General features: G+C 37.6%; 1 protein-coding gene across 7 annotated transcripts in view; it reads right to left on the reverse strand.

Annotated features, from left to right (window-relative positions):
- Tnik (TRAF2 and NCK interacting kinase) overlaps positions 1-21,286 on the reverse strand; it is a 375,407-nt gene that overhangs the window by 122,976 nt on the left and 231,145 nt on the right. For all 7 annotated transcript variants that reach the window (XR_013436636.1, XM_005332470.5, XM_005332469.5 and 4 more), the window contains exons 4-5: positions 17,804-17,929; positions 1,472-1,582 (exon numbers count right to left, since the gene is read on the reverse strand). Coding sequence is in view for 6 of the 7 variants with exons in the window: in XM_005332470.5 (XP_005332527.2) it covers positions 1,472-1,582; positions 17,804-17,929 (237 nt within the window). In the remaining variant the exon portion in view is untranslated. The remainder of the gene's footprint in view (positions 1-1,471; positions 1,583-17,803; positions 17,930-21,286) is intronic.

Raw genomic sequence — 21,286 nt, forward strand, 5'->3', positions numbered from 1 at the left:
GGCTGACCTTGACCTTGTGATCCTCCTGCCTCAGCCTCCTGAGTTGCTGGGATTACAGGGGTGCACCATCATGCCTGGCTGTTCAAGGGGCCTTGAGTCTGTTCCTTTGGTCCCTGTCTAGTCTACGACAATACCACTCTGTCTTAATTACTTACTAGTTTTTTAAAGAAATCCTGATAACTGAGGGTATAAGTCTTCCACTTTTGTTTTTCTTCTTTAGGATTGCTTTGGTGGTTCTGGGTGACATTTCCATATAATTTCTAAAAATCAGATCATCACTGTGCACAAATATACCTACAGGAATTTTGATTGGGAGTTCAAAAGAAATGGATAAAACTGGGGAGAAATGACATCTTTACCATATTGAGTCTCTGAACCATTAAATGGCATACAACTCCAATTATTAAGGTCTTTATAAATTTCTCTCAGGAACTTTGTGTCGTTTTTAGAATAAATGCCATTCACTTCTTTCTGTATATTTTTAGATATTTGACTTTTTATACTATTGTCAATGCTATCATTTTAAAATTTTATTTCTATTTGTATTTTGCTTAATTTGGTTTGCATTTAAGGCCCGGTCAGTATCTATTTACATCTTCCTTCATTTTTAATGCTCATCCATTTGTAGCATGTAATCTATTTCTCAAAGGCATATCTTGGACAAATGTAGTGAACAACAATTTTAACTTTTTTTTCCTTAAATTAAGAAGACTGAGCTTATAAATAAATGATGATCATCAGGCAAATCTAGCAAGAATGCTCTGAAGACCTATAATCAGCTCTGTATTAGCAGCAAGAGAAAAATTAAACTAGACTGATTGAACTACAGTGCGCCCAATTACCTTCTTCTCTGAGTGCAGTAAATATGACGGGATTGTCTTTATTGCCTGATGGTGAGATCTGTGGGTACAACTGGTAGAACAAGCATAGTCTTATCGAGCTCTTTTGATTACTTTAAGTAATTAGGCCTCAAAGAGTCTTTTAAAAGTAAAATTAGTTAAACTAGCTTCTATGTAAAGAAATTACTAAAATCACATAATCCTGAAACACTTTAATTGCAGGGAAGGCATCACCATATTAATTATAATACAAATGGATTACTTCAAATGACCCATCTTAAAACAACCCATTTCCTAAATCTATCTTTATACTACACTACCTTTATGATAAAAAAAAATCAGATTTCTAATTAGATATATCATTGGAAGTGAATCCTTGGCTAAAGGAAATCACCTGATGTCAACCTCCAAATGACAGTGCATATGACCTAGGAAAATGGCGCAGGCCCATCAGAGCAGAATTGAGTGCCCAACCACCATCACCACCAGCAGTTAGAGTAACCTTCAAGGGGGGAGGCAGAGATGGCACACTTGTGAATCACGCTAGAAGGCCACAGCACCACAGCACCCCCCAACATACCCTGTTTTGCTTGATGACTTTGGGAAATAGGTTGGTCCCATTTGTCACCTACCCGCAAGATCTCCCTGCAGATGTATGCGATCCATTCTTCTTTCAGGGTGTTACCTTTCGTGTTCTTGATCAGGTCAGTGACAGAGCCAGCGCCACAAAACTCCATCACCAACTGGCAAAGGAAGCAAACGAGCCATTGTTATTGTTACACTTCACAGCGTCTACCAAGTCGGGTGAAGAAAGCAGATGGTATTCTAGTTGGCTGTTTGGGAATGCCAAACCTGCAAAGAAAATGTGAGGGTAAAACAGAAGTGCTTGTCTTAATATCATACTACAGTGATAGAAAGATTTTTATTAAAATTTTCAACCTATAAGTTAACCTTTGGAAATTGAGGGAAATATCCATATTCTAAATTGCTTTTTTTTTTTAAACTGGGGTCAGGTAGGTGGCTCAGAATCAGTTGAGATTATCTGTACTTTCTCCCCAGTACAAGAATGCATCTCTCCTACAAAAGCAGGACCATTCCCCTGTCTGAAGACCTATGGTTCTGCAGTCAGTGCCAAGTCAGGACAACAGAAGTGCACATTGTTTATGTTATTGGTTTGTAACTGGCACTGTAAGCTGTCAGAGTGGGGACGATCTGTTTTTAATTAACTTCAGTAAATGTTCCCAAGAGGTTGGACACATCAAATAAATTCAATAAACAATAAACTCTAATTTAGCACCTTTCATCCAAAAAGCTCCAAGCACTCTATAAATATAAACTCATTATGGCACTCAGCAACTTTATAAAATAGGCAGAAAATAAACATTGCCCTCATTTAACAGCAAAGTAGAGCCTAGAAGAGGAACAGGAGTCTACATGCTTTTACATCCATTTTCTAGGCTTAGAAAGGAAATATCCATTTCTATCTTTTTGCCTTCAAATGCATTTCTCAACAAAGTCATCTTCTTAGATATTTATACTGCTTTTGGTAATTATATAAAAGTAATTCAGAATAATTTGTAATCAATCCCTGACTTGACAGTAGAGAAAGAACTAAAACAGATACATGGTAAAATCACATTGATGGTTTTGGCTTTGGGCAAATGTGTATGTCTGATATCAGCACTGTGTCACTAGATCCTAAAAGATACCCACCAGGATGCAAAATCTGCAGGCAGGAATCCCGTTTTCTTTTTGTCTGTGTGTCTAATAGAAACTCAATAAAAAGTTACGAAATGAGTTCCATGAGTGAGTTTCCAATGCCTGGTCTGACTTGACTTATGATTTCAAAAAGCCTGGGTTCCTTATAAAACACACCCATCTTCTCCAAAGGAGGACCAGAAGTTTCAAGGCTTACAAGAAGCTTTTACAGAGAGGTGCTACAACAGACTACATTCCAATCAGAATAAGTGACAAATTTCCCATATGTAAGGGAAGCTATCAAAGACCAAAGATTCATGTCAAAAAGGACTCTAGTCATTGACTAGAACAATACTGGCAATGTCTAGAAACACATTAAATATGCTTAATTAAATGTGTTAATAAAGTAACCTCCCAAGAAAAAATTGGCAATATTAGAAGAAAATAACAAACCAACTTATTCTTTTGAGAACTAGTTAAAGTGGGGGGAGGGTTCTGGTTTATTCTTTCTTTTTCTTTAACTGTAAGATTTACTTTTAGTGACAGAAATGTATTCTTTCTTACACTAATTTTACCACTGGATAGCTAAATAATAAAACATGGAAAACTTCTATTCATGAAAGCAGATATTTCATTTAACAAATGATGAGGACATAATAGAACTACAATGTCATGATTTGTACCTCCTAATGAACAGATTTAGGTAATGATTATCAGTTGTTGCTAACATAAACAAGTAAGAAATAACTTAAGATTTGCTTCTCGATAGAGGAGCAAAGCATCACCTAAGAGGTAGTGTTGCCAAAAACAAAAAAACAAAAACCTGAATCTGCTCGAGCCTCTAGTTCTTTCCACCCACAACTTACAGGAAATCAGCTAAGTCTAGACTAGGAAACTTGTCTAGACAAATTGTTTCTTCACCAAATGAGTTGCAAAGGGAAAAAAAAGAGAGATGGAAGGGAAACCTGTAGATATAAAATGGTTTTTAAAGTAAATCAACAGGGGCTGGGGCTGTCTCTCCATGGCAGAGCACTTGCCTAGTACGCATGAGGTACTGGGTTTGATCCCTAGCATCATATAAAAATAAACAAATAAATGCATGCTGTCCACCTACAACTACAAAAAAAATTTCAATTTAAAAAATAAATCAACAAATTGCATTGGATACATCTTATTTGGACACTAAAACAGATACATAAATATAAAGAAATCACTAAATTTCTAAAAAAAAAGTTAAATATTTTTGAGACTGTTACAACTTTTCATACAGACTTAGATAGTTGATAATGCTAAGGAAATAAGATTAGCATTTTTAGAAGTGTGATAATGGTTCTGTGGTTAGTAAAAAAAATGTTCTTGTCTTTTAAAGAAATATGCAGACATACTTATGGATAAAAGTGTATCACAGTTTCTTCTACAAATGATGATGGGACAACTCAACTGGATATCCACATGTAGAACAATGGTGTTCGACCTTTACCTCCCACCATATGCAAAAATGTTAACTCAAAAATAATCAAAGACCTAAATTTTTGTTTGTTTGTTTTTAGCATTAGAGACCTAAATGTAAGAGCTAAAACTATTAAACTTTAAAGAGAAAAAAAAAATTCTCAGGGACCTTTCTTCTTCAATCCTTTCAATGACTCTTCTTGAAACCTTTCAATGGTTTCTTAGACATTGCAACAATTCACTGGTGACAAAAGGAAAAAAAATATTGATTTCATCAAAATTATACACTATTGTGCATTAAAGGACACTTTAATAAGAAAGTGAAGGGATAACTGATAGAATATAAATATATTTACAAATTGTTTACCTGCAAGGGCCTAGTATCCGGAATATATAAAGAACATTTACAACTCAACAATGAGAAGACAAGAAATTCAATTTAATGGGCAAAAGACTTGACATCTCTCTAAAGAAGGATAACCAAAAAATGGCTAATAATCACACGAAAAGCTATTCAACATCATTGGTCATTAGGAAAATACATTTTAAAACCATAGGGAAGTGTCACTTTATACCCTTGAGGATGACTATAATTTTTAAAAATGTAGGGAAATCAGAATCTTCATCCATTGCTGAAGGCACTGTAACATGGTGCAGTCCCTGTGGCCAACAGTTCATGAGACCCTCAATGAGATTAATACAGAATTGATACAGAGAACTCAGTAATTCTACTTCTAGATGTACACCCAAAACACTGAAAACAGATGTTTTAAGAAAAACCTGAATAAGACTGTACAAAGTAGTGCTATTCACAATAGATAAAAGTTGGAAATAACCAAAATATCCATCAACAGATGAACAAACAAAAAGTGGTATATCCATGTAATGGATGAAGTCTCGATAGAGGATACATCATGGATGAATCAAGAAAACATTATGCTAAGTGAAAGCAGCCAGAATATATATATATTCCATTTATATGAAATATCCAAAATAGGCAAATCCATGAAGAGAGAAAGCAGATTAGTGGCTTCCGGGTACTGGGTGGGGAAAACAGGAGTGACTGATTAATGAATACAGTGTTTTCTTTTAGGATGATGGAAAATTCTGGAATCAAATAATAATAATGGATTGTTCCACATTGTGAATATACTGAATGCCACTGAATTGTACACTTCAAAATGATTAAAATTTAGGTAAATATGGTGTCATGTGTATTTTATCAGAATTTTTTAAAAAAAATTATAAATATGTTTCAAATTAATCCTAGAAGAGGGAGAATTTGATGAATTTGTAGATAGAGTGGGATTAGCCACTGGTGGCAAAGTGTTCATCACACTGATCTAGATATGTGATTTTGGGGGGAGATCCTCCATAAAACCAAGTTCAACAAAAACCATTATGTAAGCTGACTACAATTCAATGCCGGCAGAACAGTCCAAAGAAACATCCTTGTGGAGAATGGAAAGAAATATTTTCTCAAGTGAACAAAACACTTGTGCCTTTTCTTTCAATCTCATTTTGAAAAAACCAAGCGACCAGACCTCCCATGACTGTGTCCACTGCTCCGGGATCAGCTGGAGACACCGTCCTGGCACTGTGCTGCATTAGGCCACATAATTGTAGTTCCCAGGGAAAGCAGTGGAAGCCCAGTGACTCTAGTCTTTCAAAATTAGATTGGACAAAATACTTTCAAGTCTTCAGTAGGAAACAATTCTACTCTAGCCAGGCACTAATGTCAGTGATTTCTATAATTTGCTTCTCCATTCAGCTCCAGCTGAAGGCTGCTGAATTCTTTTCATCTCACAGTGGAACAAAATGATTGTTAAATTATGTAATGGGATTTTTTTTTTTTTTTAAGAAAGAAACCAGCACTTTGTAGCAAGGGGTTCCTGCAGCCACACAGCAATACTGATAATGACTGCCACCACACAGTGGGGAGGCCTCCCCACAAGCAACCTCATCACATTAATAAACAGAGACAGGGCTCCACATGCCAAGCCCAGCAGCAATAAGTCAATAACTTCACATCTCACAAGGAAGACATGATGGATCATTAATATTCTCCTCAAAGAAAGTTCTCAAAGAGTTTATGCTAGAACAAAAATATCTGTTACCGTTTGCTGAGAATTTACCATGTGTCAAGGACTGGGTGAAAAGATTTACCACTTAGTCGTTACAAAACTGTTGTCTTTCTAGTCTCCTTCTCTTAATTCCTTTATTTATTTGGAAGCGGACATTGTGATGGTCTACAGCATTATGAATAGTATATAATCATTAATCGGCTAACACAGTTATAAAGCATACTGCTTTCTAAATTACCAGCGTTGAGACTTTGGGCAGGTTCCCTAACCACCCATCACCACTATGCTTAAATACAAAATAAACGTATCCACTTTATAGGCTTGATGTGAGCATTCCTTGAGTCTATTGATATAAAATTTCTCCATGGCCAGAAATCTCAAAATATATCTATTACTTTCCTTTTTCTTTTTGGGGCTGGGGAGAGGTACCGGGGATTCAACTCAGGGGCACTTGACTACTGAGTCACATTCCCAGCCCTGTTCTGTATTTTATTTAGAGACAGGGTCTCACAAAGTTGCTTATTGCTTCACCCTTGCTGAGGCTGGCTTTGAACACAGACCCTCCTGTCTCAGCCTCCCAAGCCGATGGGATTACAAGCGTGAGCATTTTTCCATTGTTTATTTGGTTTGCATTGTAAAAGGCAAGGAGGAGGAGTTTCTGACTTGGAGGGGGACATCAATAGGCCCTCAAGGCCCACTTTACTGGGATTGGGGAAGAGTCCGAGTGAGAGATGCTGAAAGGGTATCAGGCACATATGTTCCTAAAACTTCTATTAAGAAAAGAGTACCAAGGACACATGGCGCGGTTTTAAAAGTTTGTATCACAGCAAGAAGACACAATGGTACATATGAGGACACTGGATCTTTCTGTTTGGAAGGTGGTGGTAATGCAAGTTGGGGAAGGAGAGATGAAAAGCACTCTTCCATTTGAAACTCCCATTCAATACCAACTAAACAAATAATGGGTCAGAAACAAATTAACATGCCTGCCACCGGAAGGAAAGAAGGAAGGTGAAGTTGAAGGTGGAAAAGAAACATGTTCAGGCATGCTGGGCCTGGCCTGGAGCATGTATTCTAAAAAGAGCTCAGTGCAGCACCATCAAAGGATCAGAAATGAGGATTCCTGCATGAGGTGGACATGAATAGTTATTCCTATATAAATATAAAGAGACTAAGTTTTGGAAACAGAGTTTTGACATATTTCACCATTCGCATGGTCGATTGTTACATATTTTTGTCAGCTGTCTCACATTTCTGACAAGTGTGCGATTTTTCTCTCAGAGGTTGGGAGGCACTTATTATGCCCTCCGGTGCGCTCCCACCCCCAGGTTGACAACTGATGAAAGAGGCTCCAGCCTTAGTTGATCCCAGAGCAGTTTCAGAAGCACCAAGATAGCCCTGAACTCGCCTCCTTCCCAAGACACAGACAAGGGCCTGTGGAACAGAATCACCAGATGAGGTCATTTGGAGCCTTCCTTTTCCAACCCCAGAAACCCCTGAAAATTTTTAAAAAGGTTAATTCTCAGAAGCTAGGGTGATTTCTGAGGTCCCTAAAGGATTTTCTCACTTTCTAGTTAATTGGTTTTTAGTTCCTGAAACAAAGCCCTAAGATAGTATTTTAAAATGGTGTGTACTAACCCTGAATACAGTGAAAGGAACTCATTACCCTCCTCTGCCCCCCACCCCAATGTCACTGGTCAGTCACCCACAGAATAAATAACTATTAACAGATACCTCTCTTTAATAGTAAAAGGAGGTGTAGAGCAAAAGGTAAGAAAGGGGAGCAGGCAGATGAAGGGCTTTCTAAAATGAACCAAGCAGGTGCAGAGACACCCTAAAAAAGGATGGGAAAGTATGTGGTGCACATCTGCAGTCCCAGTGGCTCAGGAGACTAAGACAGGAGGATCACAAGTTCAAGGCGAGCCTCAGCAACTTAGTGAAACTATCTCAAAAAATAAAAAGGGCTGGGGATGTGACTCAGTGGTTAAGCTCCTCTTGGTTTAATCTCTCCTACCAAAAAAAAAAAAAAAGAGAGAAAGAAAGAAAAAGAAAAGAAAAGAAAAAAGGGTGGGAAAAAATTTTTCCAAGGATTCACAACTCTGCAAATGATCAGGGTACTGACCTTGAAAGTCCAGAAACCTCAGTGAGACACAAGATATTTTTTTAACATGTGTGGTTAGAACAGCCATGGCTCTCATCTGCATGATTTATGAAGGTGTAAACCAAACCCGCATTCTGTAACTTTGTTAGAGAAGAGCTGCTTCATTCACCAAAAGTAGTTTAAGTCTCACAATATAAAAAATATGTATATAGGAACATAAAACAAAAATAGGTTCACACATGAATACATTTATCATTCAACTGACCAACTAAAGTAAAGTAAGACTGTTAAGCATTTCAAATTTGAAAAGCAACCTCAACAGCCTTTTGCAATCATTTTGAAATTAGCATGTATGGGGGGGGCTCTTTTGGTTTCTGTATTTTATTTTTAGACTTGAAAAGAGAATGCTTGAAGTACCAATTCTAAGTTTTGCAAAGATAAGAAATGAGTTCCATGGTTGTGAAGTATCTCAAACTTGGTCAATAAGTCTTCTGGACAATGAATAACTTTATACTTTGAGAATGACAAAGGCACTTTGAATATACTGAGCCTATTTTGTATTTTGAGCAACCAGAGCCTGTCCAAAGGGCACCCTCCCACACATGCTCAATAGCTGCCCATGTTGAACAGACAGCCAGCTCAGACTCAGCATGAGAACATTCAAGGAAATGCTGGAGAAATTAGCTATGCTGGGACTCAAATTTCACAGTAGGCATGCGTGATCTTCTGCAGAATTGTTGTTGGGAGGAGTAAATCATTAATGTCCATTATGTCCACAGGCCCAACTGTAGAAGCTAACCTTCAGGAAGTAAGAAATGATACAATTCTGTATCTCAGAATGTTACAACCAAATAGAAGAATTTGGGGTGAGAAGGAGTAAGTTTTCAGACAAGTTAAAAATAGGAGAAGAGAAGCCAGGCGTGGTGGCACATACCAACTGTAATCCCAGAGACTCGGGAGGTTGAGTTAGGTGTATCACAAGTTCAAAGCCAGCCCCAAGCAACTTAGTGAGACCCTAAGCAACGTAGTGAGACCCTGTCTCAAAATAAAAAAATAAAAAGGAGCAGGGGTGTAGCTTAGCAGTTGAGTGCCCCTGCATTCACTCCCTAATACTTAAAAAGAAAAAGAAAAGGAAAAGAGAAATACTAGCCTTAGAGCATTTGGGAATAAGCATCTTGGTAGTGAAGAATTTTGAGGCGTGCTCAGTGTAAATAGGAACATTGGCTGAAAATTAACCTAAAAAAGGAACTAGAAATTTTACTTAGACCATTAGCAAAATAACTTGGGACATACGTGAAGTCCTTTTGCTAAGATGAAAAGCAATTTAAACACAATTCTGATGAAATTCTTTTCGGGTAGAAGAAGGAATTGGTTGTTTCATTATTGTCAAGGAATCATCCATTAATTTAGTTGTAGCATAAAATCTGTTGATATCTGGGCATCTTATGTTTGGTCTCTGTAGGTCATGCAACTGCGACACCTGGCAGATTGTTTATAATTATTCTTCCTATCATTTCAGGCACTCCTGTACTGACTAAATTCAACCTTTAAAAATCTTCTATTCACAAATAATGAGATTCAAACACTTCTCCAGATGAGTGACCTAGCTTCTACCTATGAAGGGAGTTCTTCACTCATAAAAGAGAAGATCACTGATTAAAAACATTTTTTTTTAAAAGGGAAAATCTCATTTCTGGTACATAGAACTAAGAGAAAATTTAAGTATTCAAAGGCTCTGGTGGTCGAATTTTTAATAGTGTTACCTGTAGCCCCTTACTTTTAAATTGTAAAACAATAAAAAAATGAAGTAGGCTTCTGCCAAGCCAAATGCCACAGCAATTTAAATCTAAACTATGGCAGATTTCAGTTTGGGGGTTCTGGCCAATGGCAATGCAGATTCTAGAAAGGGTCTCTATTTGGGTTTGAAATGAGTTCACATCTTAGTTCATCTCGGTGGCTTTTCTGGATGGTCTTACACAAGCCTGTGCAAGTACTGCAAGAGTGTGAGGTTGAGGATGAAGGGGAGACAAGAGACTGATGGGGCCTCTGGTACAAAGTGGAGTGGCATGTGTCCTGCTAGCAGCTGGCAGACTGTTCTAACATATTGCTGCTATTTAGTATTTCAGGACCAATATTTTTAGATCATTTGATTTTTCAAACTTTTCAAGAAATCCAGACTTTTGTGTGAAACTGCCCAATTTTTCTAATGTTGGCATAATTAAAACACTATTACCTTCTGTGAACCAAACTAAACATATTTAGCCTCTGTGTGCCAGTTTGCCAACTCAGACCTAGTCCAACATAACCATTTTATCTAACTATCTATCTATCTATCTTTGGTACTGAGGATTGAACTCAGGGACCCTCCACCACTCACTGAGCCACATCCCCAACCCTATTTTGTATTTTATTTAAAGACAGGGTCTCACTGAGTTGCTTAGCACCTTTGCTTTAGTGCTGAGCCTGGCTTTGAACTCGTGATCCTCCTGCCCCAGCCTCCCGAGAAGCTGGAATTACAGGCATGCACCACCATGCCTGGCTAACAAAATCATCATTTTTATCAGGTAAAAACCAAATGCCAGAGACACTTGCCTCTGCCAAGGCTAGAAAACAGGTCTCTGGATTCCCAGGCTAGGTTGCATCTAACTGCTAGAACATTTCTCAAAAGCATACAATATAATTTCCTGACTCCTGTTCTGCAAGACTGCAGCATTACAATATAGTTAAAGGCATATTGAACCATTACACTGTAATAACCTGTGATATTTTGATCACTGTGTATTTAGGAAGCTAATTAGAAATGTATTTGCTTTTATAAGACATTATGGCCTGTGATTGTCATGGTGGTATCAAAAAAGAAAGCAAAAGAAGGTAGATTTTGTGCTTTCATTTTAGAGAAATTAGTCCATTTAATTGATAGTACTCCTCACTCCTGCAATCTGATGGGCATACAGCAAAACAGGACAGCCTCCCTGCCCTGAGATCAGCAGAACGAGATGGTAATGTTGTGTGTCAGGGTTCGACTTGTTTCTCAGAGATCAGAATCTTTATTGAAAGAGCTCTCTTTTTTTGATTTCCGGATCAGGCCCTGAGCAGTTGATAAAGGAGAATCACTTGGCCATTATCAGAAGTAGTTGTGTTTCTACAAAGAGCTGGTACTAAACAAGAGTTTATCTCCACAGTGAGACTGACAGAATTCACACAGATTATATTTCAATCAGACACCTGAAATAGCACATATATTGGCTGGAGAGATATTGCAAATTCTGTCCCCCAGTCACAGCCAAAGAAATATCTGGGGAGTATTTTATGTAGACTGAACACAGGGAATAAATGTTAGAAAGCACTGGTCTTAGTGGCATAAACTATGTCTCTATATGATCCATAATAATATTTTTATATCAACATAATCCTAACAAAATACTGATAGTCCAAAGAGTCAACTAACTGTGACCTTTGCAATTATTTATTGAAAGATTCTCAAAAGGTTTAATGTAATTCTCATAATGTATTTCTTAGACTATACAGCAGTCCTAATAGTAATAGCTAACAGGTCCTGCTACTCTCTTTGAATGGCAGGGAAACTGAGGAATGAAGATTAAAAGTTAAGTTAAAACAAGTTTATTTACACAAAAAGCTTCAATTCCATTCAACACCAACCTTTGATTTCAAAACCATCTTTTATGATCGAAAGGAGAAAAATGTAGGGTTTAAGGGCTTGATTCTGACATCAGACAGCTGGGGTTAGCTACACACTGGCTACATCATTGACAAGCTCTGGGCTTGGGAAAACTTCCTAACTTCTCTGAGCCTCACTTCTTCATTTGTAGAGTGGAGATAATAATCATGCATTTGTAGAGTGGCTACAAAGATCTAATGAAATAATATGACAATGTTAGCAAACATAATCCTCGGCATATTGATAAGAAGGTGACAAATATTATGCACCACTGTCCTCAGTCACGGAAAACCCAAATTCCAGTGAGTTCTGAATTGTAATAATACACACTATTATACTCTGTAACCAAATTCCCATCAAATTTGTAATCTGATATTAATTTCTTATTATGTTTCTATACTGCCTTTGCTATTTCAAAATTACTCCTTAGTCTGTTATCAAACGAAGTGCAAACAGAAAAAAAAAAAAAAAAAAAAGGACTTTCTTGCCTCTATGAGGCTGTTCCTAGCTTTTATCTCATCTGTAGTGGTACATAAACTACTGGGCAATTGCTAGCAGAGATGGTCAGAACAGCCCTGTGCATGAACAGATTCACTTCCAGGCTCTTGGTTCCCAGCAACCAAAGCCATCTCCATGGGAAGAGCAATTGATCAAGGTGAGAACTGGCAAGTTGAGACTCCTGTTTTCAGGGTATAAGATCTCTCAACCTCCCTTTAATCCCACACAGATGTAAATAGGCTCACTGCTTTTTCCAAAGACCAACATGAAAATGGACTGAAGATTTTGCTCATTGGAAAAAAACAAAACAACCTTCCATAGAATTGGAAGGTTGCCTTTCATAGAATTTCAGATCAAGCTAACCTGTCACATTTTTTAAGAGTCTGCATTCTGGACCTACATCATACATTAGTAAGCTTTGAGGTCCTGTGAAATCGATTAATTTCACCAGGAACCAGAAAAAGAATGACAACTGAATTTCCTGCCAATTTAAAAAAAAAAAAATCTCAAGATTAGGAAAATGGTGAAAATGAATGAGTTCTACCCTGCTTGATTACCCTTCTCCTTCCCTCAACCAACAACTTGCATATAAATATCTGTATCTATTATGGTTTAGATGTGGTGTCCCTCAAAAGCTCAAAAGACAATGCTAAGAAGGTTTGGAAGAGAAAAGATTGGGTTACAGATTTAGCCTAATGGGATTAACTAAGTGGTAACTGGAGACTGGTGGGGCGTGTCTATGAGGTATAAATTTGTATCTGGAGAGTGGATTCTCTTTCATTCTGCTTTCTGATCACTATGTGAGCTGTTTCCCTCTGCCACTCTTCCACCATGATGTTCTACCTCACCTCGAGCCCTGAGGAATGGAGCCTGCTGTCTATGGATTTCGACCTTTAAAACCATAAGCCTCCAAATAAACTCTTCCTCCTCTACAATGTTTTGGCCGGGTCCATTAATCACAGCAGTGAAGAAAGCTGAATAAAACAATATCCAAGAAAATCAACTATCTTTCTTGGCCCAGCTCACAAAAGGAATGAATTAATGGTTAGAAGTGACTCATCTAGAAACAGCTGCACTGCTTCAGATAATAAGTTGGAAGGTGGTCCCAAAGCAATCTTTTTGTTTTTTTTAATTTAGAACTACAGTCCCGACCAAATGAAAATGCTTTCCACAGATAACATAAAAATAGCTATCATTCTCTGTCTGTTGTCCATAATGCTGCAATGAACATGGGTGTGCAGATGTCTCTTGGACATACTGATTTCCTTTCTTTTGGATATAAACTATATATAGTTTATATATAAACTATATATAGTTTATATCCAAAGTGGATAGAAAGTGGATAGTTAGAGTGGAATTGCTAGATGATCTGGCAGTTCCATTTCCAATGTTTTGAGGGACCCCCATATACTGAGGGATGGCCAGTATTTGAGACATCATATTTCCATAAAGACTATACTAATTTACATTCCCACCAGCAATGTGCAAGGATTCCCTTTTCTCCACATCCTTGCCAACATAATGCAGTTTTTGTTTGTCAATTATACTTCAATAAAACCAGCAGTAGGGGCTGGGGATATGGCTCAAGCGGTAGCGCGCTTGCCTGGCATGCGTGCAGCCCGGAGTTCGATCCTCAGCATCACATACAAACAAAGATGTTGTGTCCGCCAAAAACTAAAAAAAAAAAAATAAATATTAAAATTCTCTCTCTCTCCTCCCTCACTCTCTCTTAAAAAAAAAAAAAAAAAAAAAAAAAAAAACAGCAGTAGGGCAGGATAGGGACTGGGGCATACAACAGTGGTAGAGCACTTGCCTACCATGTGTGAGGCCCTGGTTTCCTTCAAACCCTAGCACTGAAAAACAACAAGAACAACAACAAAAAACCCTCAAGATAGTGGTTTCCCTTGAATTGTTGATTAGGAGGAAGTATAAGGGATCCTTCATGGTGCTGGTAATGAATTGGGGAAAAATAACTATCTATGTGTCATCTCCTAAAACTCATGGCAATATGGGATTATGACTAAACTGGTGGATTCCTTTTTTTTTTTTTAAACAGATACAACATTTTTATACTTTTATTTTATTTATTCATTTTTATGTGGTGCCAAGGATCAAACCCATGGCCTCACACATGCTAGGCAAGCATTCCACTACTGAGCCACAAACCCAGCCCCTAAACTGGTAGATTCTTGACAATGTAGAAGTCCTTTAAGAACACAAAGACATTCCAACTAATGCCACCTCCTTATATCCAGTTGAACCTGTAGGCCTACGGGAACCTGTTCTTGAAAGTACCTGTAGCAGCAATATCACTTCCATGGAGAAATGCTTTTTTTCAACAGAATATTGCTCTGTATTTCCCAAGTGCTAAGGAGGATGCAAAGATGCAAAAGGCACAGTCCATATTCTCTGACTGTCATTATGAGGAGTGAGGACAGCCCAACAAGAAGCAAGAAAAAAAAGAAAAAGAGAGAAGCAGGAAGTGGTTTAGATACCATCTTCATGAGAAAGACCAGAAAAAAAGTAGACAAGAAAGAGACAATGTTTTAAAAATTAAATTAATGAAGTTACTATCCAGGAGTAAATATTTTTCCAAACCATCAGTATTATTTCAGACATCTCAACTATGTCAATATGGTATTTTCCTTTTTCTTTTGTTTTTAGAAAATTGTGAATAATCATCCATTTATAAATATAGATCTTCATCAATTAATTCCTTGCATCATGTCTCTTAAATGATTTCTTATTGGTTAACTTGTTCATTCAACTTTGTATGTCACCAATATTTATTTAGAATGCATTTTTGTAGGTGGAAAACTGGTTCAAAAGTAAACCACTTTCTTTTTAATGATTTTTAGTTGTAATTGGACAGAATGCCTTTATTTTGTTTATTTTTATGTGGTGCTGAGGATCAAACCCAGCGCCTCGTACATGCTAGGTGAGTGCTCTACCACTGAGCCACAGCCCCAGTCCAAACACATTCTTTAAAGACATCTCTATCTCCAAATATCTGCATGTCTGTATGCATACATATGTGCATGTATGTGTTGTGTCTGTGTGTACCTGTGTGTGCTCAGTTGCACTTGAGTTAAGTTGTACCAATATCCATATCCATAAGCAGTGTGTATTTGTGTTCATTTAAAAATAATTGCAAGAGCATAAGAAGAAGACTACCACTAAATAGGGAAGAGAGGTGGGAGGGAAAAAGAGGGAGAAGGGGAGTTGCACAGAAGATGGAAGGAGAACCTCATTGTTATACAGAATACATACATGATGTTTTAATGAGAAAAAGAAAAAAAAGTGTGTCACATTAGATTGGATAGAGAGAAAGAATGGGAGAGGAGGGGAGAAGTAGGGAGGATAGGAAGGGCAGCAGAATAGAATAGACAATATGATTGATGTATGTACATTCCATGTATGTATTATATGTCAAAATACATTCTGCTGTCCTGTATGACTAAAAAATAAATAAATAAAAATTAAAAAAACAACAAAATAAAAATAAAAATAATTGCAATGTACAAGGTAAACATGGTTATCAAACCTTCATTTCTATTACATTTATATTATTAGTAACAATAACATTTTAAAAACATATTTTTTGGTAACTGACATTTCTTACTTTTTTAGTTGCTGCCTTGTCCTTAACTCAATCTTTCTCTGAGTAGTTTCCTATTTTTTTCTTTTGATTTGTGAAAATTCTTCATCTCTGAAAGCTATTAAATTCTTTACTCACTGTATTTGAAATAAATATTTTTCCTAAATTAGTTATTTGCATTTTTATTTTTAGGTAATGGGAAATTTTTAAAAATGTTCATCGTCAAATCCATCAAAATTTTCTTGTTGTCATTGATCTCACTTTAGAAATTTATTTTTATAAATTTATAAATTCATTTTCTTTTGCTACTTTTAAATTTTTAATCTTCACATCCATATCTTCTTACATTTAGAGGCCATAATTAAAATCTAATGTAACCTTTTCAGAAATCACATAAAATACTTTATAAAATCAGTGATTACACAAAACAAATGTGTTTATTCCAAAATGGCTTTTTGGTTTGTTTGTTTGTTTTATTTTAAATTTGGAGATGAATCTTACAGGAGAAAACAAAATGTCCCAGCAGCTCTTTTCACTTCCAAAGATGGAGTATTCAATCCCAAATGATGTGAAACTCTTGGTCTTCTCAGCTGCATGCAAATGCCATAGGTAACCTCTATCCAAATCTGAGCCTTTAAGAATTATCCATGAAATAGTCACCACAAGAGCCTCAGGTTTAGCACAGGCTTTTAGTAGGCACATGATAATTCAGTGAATTTTGTGTGTTAGGTTCATACCAAGACCTCTGGAAGATGAGCAAGACAGGAAGTATGTAAAAGGGTGTTTTAGAGTCACTAATCTAATCGCATCATGTACGATTAACTGAAATTTAAGACAGGGAAGTAGATTAAGTAGAAAGCTGCAGCACAGTCTAGGCTTCCACCAAAAGTCCCCTACTAGAAGGGCTGATTATAAAACTGGAAAGGGAAAGTCAAACCACCACGATGGCTTTTCAAGTCAGCTGAAGAGCTAAATGAATAACATTTCCTATGACGGAAATGAGGAAGGTGAGAAGAAGATGATGTGGACCAGGCAGAGCAGCAACAAGAAGTAGTGGTTCTGGTACCAAACCTGTTGAAATTCTTATTGGTGGGTCTGTCAATCAGAGCTCTCTTATAGACTCTCAAAGATCCAGGACTAGGGTACTTAGCTAAGTGGACTGGGGATGCAGGAGAGGAAACATTTGCAGAATCCCTACAGTGGGGTCAGACAACTACTATGCTAGGTATTTTACTTATCAAAAATTTTTTTTTATTATTAGTTGTTCAAAACATTACATAGCTCTTGACATATCATATTTCATACATTTGATTCAAGTGGGTTATGAACTCCCTTACTTATCAAATTGTAATTTATATTTCAGAAATATCCACATTTTAGTCATAGAGAGGACAAAGAATTCCATAGTTAGATCCAACCGCCCCCACTGCTAGCTACACAGACTTGAAACAGTTTATCCTCCCCATAAACTATAGTTTTATCATGTAAGAAATTAGAATGCTATTTACCTCAATGAATTGAAATAAATTATATAATTCATAAACAGTAAATAGCATGGTACCTAAAATATAATTAAATGCAATAAAGAAGTTTGATTAGTAATGGGTTAAAACAAAACAGAATTAACAACCATCTTTGGGGATGGTCTCTATTAAAGGATAGAGGATTTAAAGATATTGAAAAGATGAAATGGTGTTCACAAAAATGGGAAATAAAACTTCAAAAACACAATATTTTGGAAACCACGAGGCTAACGGTTTCATATTTGAAGGTACTTAATCAAGTCTAGTAATGATAATGGAGAAATGGGCCCATTTGGCACTGAATGTTCTTCACATAATGAAAGAAACGACTTACCCAAAGTTGGTCATCCATGCCTGGAGGATTCTTTTTGATAAAAGCACCATAGTATGTAGCAATATTCCGGTGATGAGAATATTTCTTCAACATGTTAATTTCTTGCTTGATTTCTTCCTCTTCATCCTAGAACAGTAAAGAATCTGTCATGAAAATCCATGGTCTATAGTGAAATTCCATCCTTCAAACCATGGATATCAACTAAACTATGGTAAATTCCTTCTTAACGTCTTTTCTTTCAGGTGATAAAAGAGCATAATTATTATTTCTGACTAAAATGAAAAAGTTCACAAAACCACACAACGGTGGCCCAAAGGGGTCTTCTTTTAGTCGAGCTAACAGGCATTGCACGTAATCAGCTGGTCAGGCTGTTAGACAGTCCACACTAGGCCTCTGGAACCAGGCCCAATGAGCTACTATCACTGGTCACATCTGCTACGGGAAAGGTTCAGAAAAGCGGAAGAGAAAAACACAGGCTCTCGGATTTAAATTTGGTTAGGTTCATTTTCTTTGAAGCCTGCCTTTATTGAAGTGCCTGAGTGAAGGTGATGAAAGTCAGAAGGGAAAAGGAGCAAAGTAAGTTCTCGGGATCTGAGGAAGTTCACAAAGCAGGAGTACCCACATCACCTTCAGGAAACTCAACATGAAAAGGAAAGGGGAGACGTGGTGGGGCCCAGGATGTAAAAGGAGACAACTCCCCTACAGAGTTAGTTTCCTGATATTCAAGTTTCATTCATTTTGAGTTTCAACTTGGAAAATCTACCAAAATTCCTGGTGGAGAGTGTGTGTTCTCTCCTAATTTTATTTTACGGATGGGTACATATCAGTTGGACTGAGAAGTAAGTGTTTTAATTTGGAGGTTGTTGTAAAAGACTTCTGCCTCAAGATAATTATTTTAGATGCCGTCGTAAAAGGGGACTATTCCTCCATGGAAGATGTTACAGTACCATGATTGAAAGACCTGCCTGGTATGTCCCCTGTCTGCACTGTCAGTCCCTCCCAGCTGCCTGGCCTCCTTCCAGTGTATCTGGGGCCTTCTGTAGTCTCCCACGTGTGATGTCTTCTTTCCTTCTTCTTCCTCTTCTTTTCTACACACCATTCCTGATTGAGTTAAGTTGACACCCAGAGATGTCGTCCTGATTCTATCAAGCAATGTCCAATTCCCCGACTAAAGGTTGTCACAGCCCACTACTATTCTTCATGCTGAAATGCAGCTCCCTGTGCCATAATCGCCCTGTTGCTTACTCTCTTCTCCATAGAAAGGCCTCTTCCACTTCAGATCTCAGTTCTAGAGTTCCTACTGGCCAAGCTGCCTGATCTAACAATCTTGGTTCTAGCCACAGGAATTACCATGCATCTCCCTTGCAGTAACTATCAGAAGTGCCACTCCGACAAGTCTGCAGCAACCCTGTGCCCAGGAATCCTGACTGTGTTTGTCTCTCTGTCCCACCTCAAGCACCTAGCAAAGTGCCTGTGAACAAAAGTGAATACAAGAAAGAAGACCTGCAAAGGGTCCAACACTTAGAGCAATACTAGTAATGTTCAAAGAACCAACAGGAATAGAAGGAGGACAGTGAGAGAATGCTAACATTTCCTGACCAAACAAAAGTGTTAGTGAAAGAAAATGAAGATTGCAAACCCAGGAGAACTAAAGCATGTTACACACCACGAGACACAACTAAATCGAACACTAGGTGATCTCAAAATAGAACATATGATAGGGATGCTGAGCTAAGGAGGTGCATGTGGCCCCAGCACTGAGGAAGAGAGCTGAAGGGTGAGGAGCTGGTATGGTGGCTGAGGGCATTACTGGCACACTGCTGACCCACGCATCTTCCCTGCAGTAGTGGGAAACCGCCCACGCCTTCGCTGCAGGCCGACGGGAAGAATGACCTTCACATATCTTCCATTTGTAGAAGGGTCCCGGCAGCACACCACAAAAGCCTTACTACAGTGTGCATCAGCTATTTTAAACTCGCAGTGTGGAGCCAAATAATTGTGCATGAATGTGAGATGCGAGCAGATGTACTTTGGGGAAGCCTAAGTAGAAGGGGAGAAAACCAACTTGAGGGTTTCTGTGGAGAGCACGGCCCCATCACTGACAGCTGCTTTGATTAAAAAGGCAACTACGTGAGGCACTGAAAGAAAGAGATCACTTTCTAACAGCAGCTGACAGTCTTGGCTTGAGCCATCCTTAGTGAGAAGGCAGGCAGGTTCCACAAGTACTTGCTTCCTGCCTCTTGGGTGCTCTGCAAGATGGTGGGTAATGTGCCCTAAAAAAGCTTACTGTATCATTAAGAAAATTAAGAGCTTATGAAAGAGCCAAAAAAACAGTGTAATTTAGTATGGAATTAAGTCTACAATAAATAGTGTTGGAGGTCGCTATGAAGTCAGTACATTCTCCATCACTTTGCAAAGGTAAACTGAGGCAAATAGGAACATGCAGGAAATATATGCATTGATTTTGGGGTTACAAAGATGAGGTGTTAGCATACGCATGGCTCTGGGTTTGATCACTAACACCGCAAAAAGAAAAAGAAAAAAAAGAAAGATGGGGGTGGGAAGGTAGGCACATGTTGTAAGAGCTCAGGAAAGTAACCTACCTTTTTGGTAGGTTATTTCATCTATATTGAAATACAGATATTATAAGTCCCAGTTTTTTGAGATAATTCAATAAGATGAAAGTTATAAAGTGTAATACAAAATAAACATCATTGTTAATCTTCTCAACTAAAGTAAATAAAGAAATAAAAAGGTAGGAGAGCAGGAATGCTAGTCATTTGAATTTCAAGTTTAAATTGCATTGTTTCCAAACACAATTATGGAACATTGGGTCATGGTCATGTAGCTCCAACAGTCAATTTTGATCTTGACCTGCTATGGCCCAGTAAGTGAGCATGCAATTTATCAGGGCTTCAGGGACCCTGTTTATTCAGATTTCTAGTCCGAGGCACTAATGGCAGTTAGTGATTCAGTGAAACAGGGAGGATCTTACTAGAGATGACAAGAATTCATTTAACCATGACACAAATGGTTCAGCCAGTCACAATATGGCCTATTGAGGGAAATGAGTTAGAATGTTTCCAAGAGAACAACTGAGGCTAGAATTAGACTAAACAGTCTTAGAAGAAGAGCCATCAGCTATTGTGTAAGTATCCCTACAACTTAATTATTAGGCACAGGGACAAGATCACTGAGAAGCTACCTCATAACAAAAAATAGTGGAACCAAGTTGTCTGAAATTTAAAAAGAAGAGTAATTTTAATAAGCCAAGTCCAGTACTTCAGGAAGATCTATTACTTCAACCAAAAGACTTGAAAATCAATTCTGATTTATTGTGTTAACTTTAGGCACGACATTTAAACTCTAACGTCAAGTTATTTTCAGCTGTAAATGGGAATAAGAAACCTGTTGAAGTCCCTCTGAGGCTTAGAAATGATGCAGTTCTTACTGAATTATAGCTTTAGAATCAACATAAAGGAG

The sequence above is a fragment of the Ictidomys tridecemlineatus genome, chromosome 3 (genome assembly GCF_052094955.1).
Source record: "Ictidomys tridecemlineatus isolate mIctTri1 chromosome 3, mIctTri1.hap1, whole genome shotgun sequence".
Lineage (NCBI taxonomy): Eukaryota > Metazoa > Chordata > Mammalia > Rodentia > Sciuridae > Ictidomys > Ictidomys tridecemlineatus.